Genomic DNA, 7,308 nt, shown 5'->3' with positions numbered 1-7,308 from the left:
ATTAAAAACATAATTTTCATTACACCAACAATAATTGTGGCCCAATCTCATATAATACTTAATAAAATGTGTTAAATTGGACGATTTTGAAGGTTTCCTCAGTTTGAGTCACTGGGAACGACATTGCATGAGATAGAACGTTCCATTTAGAATGATAAAAACCATTTAGTTGAATTAGAATGATATGATTATTTATATAGTTTAAGCCCCTTTACTATAACGGTAGATCAAACGAACATCGAGTATTACTGACCGGAACTTTTAGAAAGCCTTTCACTGATTTTTGTTCAGTCACGCCTGGGGAATGGTATAAGAAGCAACTGCGAAACAATCCCATCATCAGTCTCAGATTTTGCCTCTGCAAATTAGATCATAATGAAATCAGTCACAGTAAGTGCTATTTACTTTTTTTTCTTCTTTTTTCTTGTAAAAGGAAAGTGGCCCCTCATTGTTACGGCTTAAGACCGAGTTAATTGCATCAAAGTTTTTGCTCATGTGAACAAATCGCGTGAAATGGAAAGTGAATTTTCATTTATTTCTTATTTGTAAAAGTTCTTGTGAAAAAATTGTGGGTTAGTAAAAATATGGTTTGTTGTATGTACGGTAAGCTACTCGTTGTAGTTTTTTTTATTTTAAACAAAAAGATCACACCTAATCGACAAGATTAATCAGCGTTTTTTCTTTAACTTGATTTTCCTAAAATTGTTTGTAATCTAGATGTCACCTGGTCAATCTTAGCATTTTTGACATGAAATGACCACCTATTGGCTGTGGTTACACAGCACCGCACTGACTCTGCTTTTCACTAACTGCTGCTCACGTCCTTGTTGTGGTTACAATGCTCAACACTAACTAAGCCTTGTACCTTGTACAACTTCTCACATTATACAAGCTCGAAGGATTTAGTGCTCTTGAACCTTCGTATCTGGAGTTAGTTGACAAGAAGATAAAGTACTTCATGGTTTAGATGCGTATGGAGCCTGTTTTCATGTCTCCTGACGAGTTTCTTCGGAATAGATTCGACTAAATTTATATTTTTTTATTTAGCGTTTGGCTATATATCACAGTTGTTGTGTATACAAAAAAAAAAGATACCAATACATTATAAATAATTAATTTTTATAAACAAAAATTTAGTTGGTACCTAGTTGGTTAGCCAGTAGATCATAGCCGGGGATTTTTCTTCTTGAATTCCATTGGAATTCGATTTCTGTGTGTGTTTCTTGTATTGCAACCAGATCAATATCGTTATCTTTTAGTAGTTTATATAGAAGTTGACATTTTGCTCTACTAATCAAATTTCTATTAATTGTTATTTTTTTGGTACAGCCCCATAATTGTAGACCATAGATCCACACAATATCCGTTTGCAAATAAGTACTTTTATTCTGGGTGGAAAGTTTAGAGTACCTACGTATCAACCAATATAATATGTTTTTGTACTTCATCTTCAACTAATCAGTTTTCTTTCTAACATGTTCCTTCCATTTGAGTTTGACGTCCAAATTTTAACCCAGACATTTATCTTTTTTCTTATTAGGAACAATGCTGTTTTTTAAGATAATTAGGAGATAATTGATTTTCTTGTTAGTATAGTTAATATGAACTGACTTTTGTTCATTAAACTTTACACGCCTTGGCCATCGTTCTATGCCATTGATTGCATTTTGTAGGTTTACCGTAGATCCTTCTATAGTTTCTCCTATTGTCAGGACTCTTGTATCATCAGCAAATGTGGCTAGTATACTACTGGTCCAAAAACGCTACCTTGTGGAGCCCCTGCGTTTTTTGGCTTTATTTCAAAGTACTTGTTTTCCATTTTAACTCTAAAGGTTTGCTGGTATAGGTACGACGGCAATATTTCAACGAGTTGCATAGGAAATATTTTCTTTAGCTTCATTAACAGGCCGTCATACCATACTTTGTCAAATGCTTTTGCGATATCCAGCAAAACCAGTCTCAGATTTTGCCTCTGCAAATTAGATCATAATGAAATCAGTCACAGTAAGTGCTATATACTTTTTTTACTTATTTTGCTTCTAAAAGGAAAGTGGCCCCTCATTGTAACGGCTTAAGACCGAGTTAATTGCATAAAAGTTTTTGCTCATGTGAACAAATCGCGTGAAATGGAAAGTAAATTTTCATTTATTTATCATTTGTAAAAGTTCTTGTAAAAAAATTGTGGGTTAATAAAAAGACGGTGTGTTGCATGTATGGTGAGTTACGCATTGTAGTGCTTAAGAGAAAAAGAAAAGTTTGTAATTGTCGTGGTTACTTCTATTTCTAACTTAAAAAAGTGCTGTAATAATGTTTTCGTACTTCCGGGCCTAAAGTGACAACTTCACTCCCTTGTGACAGGTACTAAAGTGTCACATTTAATCCCTCCGGGATTAAATATTGACGAAACTCCCGGAACGATTAAATCACAAACAAACGAATTTAACCTGCTCAGACGTGAGAATTCTTGACTTCTTTGGCTTAAATCCCTCATTTCTTCTCTTCAAAAAAGCTAATAATTTTGGAAATTTACTTATATCAATATCTTCTCTAATGTTAATAACCGATTTCAGCATTGAGTAATTCAGAGAGTTGAGGCACAAACCGCTTTTGATTTATCATCGAAGTAGACTAACAGCGCATTTTCAGTAGGTTGTCTCACATTTTTTAAGCGGCACCACTTTTTAAAAGCATCGTACTGCTGCTCGTATAGTTTTCTAGATTTCGGTGGTAACAATTCTTCACCTACTTCGGCTGCTCTTTTATCAATATCAGATACACCTTCTTCACTCATGATACCAATAATTATCAATAACAATGTTTCTTTACAATGACACTAGTAATGACAATGTTTCTAAATTATAACTGTCACAACGCAATGTTACTATGGTAACTTATTTTAAAGACAGTTTATTAAATGAGTTGAAGAGAGAAAAAACTGATTGAAATTATTGAAATAATTAATAAAATCATACCGGAAGTACGAAAAGTATCGTATATACCTTGCGACTGAAGTACATTTAATCCTTCAGGTAAATTATGGCCCTCCCTGCGGTCGGGCCATAAACTTTACCTTCAGGATTAAATGTACTACTTCAGTCCCGCGGTATATAATGTACTATTTCCTTATCTCAGAAGTCCATTTTTATTTTACGGTAACCCTTTTTCTTAAATATTTCAGTAAATATTATCTATCCCATAGAATTCAATATCAATTCATAAATCGTGCTCTAATTCATTAAATATGATTTTTAAAATACTCTTTGTTTATAGTCCATCAATATACCGATAATCAGGCTATATTTGTTGTACATATAGTCCAGTCGGGTTAGACGAATAACAGGCCTAACCTTGCATTAGAAGCTGCCCCAAATTTTATTTTTCTAATCTTTAGGCAGGGTCAATATTAGTATAAATTTAAAATCTCGACTGAATTCCGCCGTTGCGTTAGCCGCCATCTTGATTTTAAACGAGAACCGTTTTTGCTCAATATCCCCGCCATTTTCAATTTTTTGACAAAAAGTGTAGAAACTGAAATTGTTGAAAATGCGATTTTCTATAATTTCACTTATTATAATTTTTTTCGTGCGGTCGATATTTTCCGAGGTATGAGGGGAAATAGTGAGAGTTGGAGCATAATTATTGATTTATTGAATTACCTCGTTTATTATTAGTTTAACAACAAATATGTACCTATACAAAAATGAAGATAATTAAATTCTACACAATTTTGGTTTCTTTCATTTTTTTCTAAACCTAATATTTAACGTAGTACGTATGCGGTAATTGCGCGAGCGTAAGACCGGATTGATTTTATAGCAATTGTTTTTGTTCAATATCTACGCCTTTTTTAAATAAAATTGTTCAAAATATAATTTCCTACAATTTCTTTTTAACAATTTTTTTCATGCGGTTGATATTTTCCGAGTTACATCGGAAAATAGTAAAAAGTGGTGGGGGGAGCATAATTATTGAATTGAATTTTATTTCCGAGCTGCCCCAAATTTTATAATTCTATCCTTTAGGAGAGATCAATAGTAGTGTAAATTTAAAATCTCGACTGAATTCCGCGGTTGCATTAGCCGCCATATTGATTTTAAATGAGAACTGTTGTTGCTTAATATCTCCGCCATTTTCAACTTTTCGACATAAATGGTGGGAAAGAAAATTGTTGGAAATGCAATTTCCTACAATGTTTTTGTGACAATTTTTTTATACGATCAATATTCTCCGAGTTAAGGGGGAAATTAATGGAAGCGGAGGGGAAGCATAATTATTGTCTCATTTATTATTAACTTTACGACATAATTGTACATAAACAAAAAAAAAGAGAATTATATTTTATACAATTTTTGAAACTTCCAATGAAACATCAACCAAACTAAATATATAAAAGACATAAAAAGACATTATATGCATTAAGTTCATTTAATTTTATTAACTAGCGGGTTTTATTGGTTGAATCTGTTTGTCGATATTTTAAGTTTTATGTCAGCTAATATATCGTTATGTTTCATCAATTTTTTTTTTAATTTTGGACCCTGTTGGGGGGAATTTTCCCATTCCCCCCCCCCCTTGTAGACACGCCACTGGTTCTCTCGAAAAATTGTAGTAAATCGTAATTGCAACAATTTCAGTTCTTACACTTTTTGTCGCAAAGTTGAAAATGGCTGAGATATTGAACAAAAACAATTGCTACAAAATCAATCAGGTCTTACGCTCGCACTTTTACCACATACGTACTACCTTAAATATTAATTTTATCAAAGAAATGTACGGCTTAAAAATTGTACAAAAATTTAATTCTCTTCATTTTTGTATAGGTATATATTTGTTGTAAAACTAATAATAAACGAGATAATTCAATAATTCAATAATTATGCTACAATTGTTACTATTTTCCCCTCATAACTCGGAAAATATCGACCGCACAAAAAAATTATAATATGTGAAATTATAGAAAATCGCATTTTCAACAATTTCAGTTTGTACACTTTTTGCCAAAAAGTTGAAAATGGCGGAGATATTGAGCAAAAACGGTTCTCGTTTAAAATCAAGATGGCGGCTAACGCAACGGCGCAATTCAGTCGTGATTTTAAATTTTTACTAATATTGACCCTCCCTAAAGATTAGAAAAATAAAATTTGGGGCAGCTCCTAATGCAAGGTCAAATGCTATCCCGACTGGGCTAATACTACTTATTTTATCTACTTATAATTTGAAAATACATACCCATCAACGTCAACATTATTTTTTCACATTTTAAAATCTTACTTTTACATAATCAGTAAAATTCTTCTTTATTCTTTTTCTTATGGCATCATAAATCTGGATGGGTCTTTGCCTCGCTAGCTATGTCCTTCTACGCCATAAATATATCACTGTATGTATGAATGAGTTAAAAACAGTTATGGAAATTATTTGGATCTAAAAACATAATTTTGTGTTTTATGATATGTATAAAACAATTTTTACACAATTTCACAGTGCGCTTTCTATAAAATAATAGTGATTTGTCTTTACAATTTTCTCCTGGATACCATCTCTGCTCTTCACGTTTCTCCGTGAAGTGTTCTTTCCAATCGAATTTCTGTCATGTGAATATTGACCATTGTCAATCCTTGGCTCTAATTTTAGTGGCCAACTTTCCACCAAACCAGCAGTGTTGATCCATTCCTGCTATGAATGTATTATACAGGGTGTCCCGAAAATATTGGTCATAAATTATACCACAGGTTCTGGGGTCGAAAATGGATTGATTGAACCTCACTTACCTATATACAATAGTGCACCCAAAAAAGTTACAGCCATTTGAAGTTACAAAATGAAAATCAATTTGTTTTCATATATCGAAAACTCTTAGAGATTTTTTATTGAAAATGGACATGTGGCATTGTTATGGCAGCAACATCTTAAAAAAAATTTAAAATGCAATTTGTGCACCCCATAAAAATGTTATAAGGGTTTTGTTCCCTTAAGCCCACCCAAACTTTTATGTACGTTCCAATTTAATTATTATGGTGACCAGTTTTTATCGAGATGCGGCTTCTTTTTTAATATGTTTACATAAATATTTAATGTTTCTTAAATAGGTATGATCAATATAAAACTTTTTATGCAAATGAACTGAATACAGAAATACTGCACATTTTGATCATGATTATTACCAGTGAACTATTTATAGATCATTAAAATAAAGCTTATAATTATTATCAGTCAACAATTTATATTTCCGAGATATATTGAGAATACAATTTATAATAAACATTAATCAACGAGAATAATCTAGTAAACGCTAAAAAATGACAGCCATGGACCAGACAGAATTTTTTAAGTTAAAGTTCTAAAGTTCATAATTTTTATTGAAAGAATATTGGAAATAAAATGTAACAAAAATTATAATTCAATTTTTTTACTAAATTTTTTTTAAATATAAACAAATTTTAAGGGTTCAAACAAAAATAAAATTTTCAGTGATCTATAAATAGGACGCTGGTCTGTGATTTAAAGACGATTTAAATTTGTCCGGTTATAGCATCCTGCGCCTTCCGGATACCAGTCTCTATTCACGTCTATCGGCCCTTTAGTCCAGGGTAATAAGGTTTTTTCCATGACACTCGAGCAGCCAGGGTACTGAAGCGTTTTTTCGACAGGTAATACCTATAAGAGTAAATTGTAACTATTTCCTGCGTAGGATCTGGCGGCCATTTTTATTTATAAACAATTAAGTGTCAAAAAATGTCATTTTTCCCTTTTTTTTTCAAATCAATGGAAAACAGTGAAAGTTATGGTTTTTTTAGTACAAATATCTTTGAGATTATGGAAAAAGCTTTAAAATGACATATTACAAAGTTTGATATATTCATTTATTGTTAATATAATTGCGAAAAAAGTCGGAATTGCAAAAAAAAATTAATTTCACAATATCTATTGTAAAAATTAGTGTACAGCTTTGAAATTTTTGTCATATAAGGGTTCTTTGGTGCTTAATATGTGATAAAAATTTCAAAGCGATTCATTCAATTGTTTAAATTTTATTCAAATTGTTTTTCCCAGAGAGCATTTTTTTTACAATAACATAAGTCAGAAAAAAATGACGTTAGAACCATTCCACAGGTGTCAAATGAAAGAGCATGAGCTATATTTTCAACTTGGTTTCAAAAAAGCGAATAAAAAATACATTTATTAGTAATGAATAATTATGCAAAAGTATCGTAAATCTTTCCTTATATACGTTTTATTTTGTTATATAAGAAATTATATATATTTATTACAATTTTTTATCAATTATGATATAAATAACATTACTTG

General features: G+C 31.4%; 1 protein-coding gene across 2 annotated transcripts in view; it reads left to right on the top strand.

The window, feature by feature from the left end:
- The first annotated feature begins 274 nt into the window (after positions 1 to 274).
- LOC114332394 (uncharacterized) overlaps positions 275 to 7,308 on the top strand; it is a 32,557-nt gene continuing 25,523 nt past the window's right edge. Inside the window, exon 1 of one of the 2 annotated variants that reach the window (XM_028282191.2) lies at positions 275 to 390. In XM_028282191.2, the coding sequence (XP_028137992.2) occupies positions 376 to 390 (15 nt within the window). In that variant the 5' untranslated portion in view covers positions 275 to 375. Of the gene's footprint in view, positions 391 to 1,924; positions 2,005 to 7,308 lie in introns of those variants that run through there. The other variant, XM_028282192.2, reaches the window with a different exon arrangement.

This window comes from Diabrotica virgifera, chromosome 4, assembly GCF_917563875.1.
Source record: "Diabrotica virgifera virgifera chromosome 4, PGI_DIABVI_V3a".
Lineage (NCBI taxonomy): Eukaryota > Metazoa > Arthropoda > Insecta > Coleoptera > Chrysomelidae > Diabrotica > Diabrotica virgifera.
The sequence above is the reverse complement of the archived record's forward strand: the minus strand, read 5'-3'. Positions and strand labels throughout refer to the sequence as shown.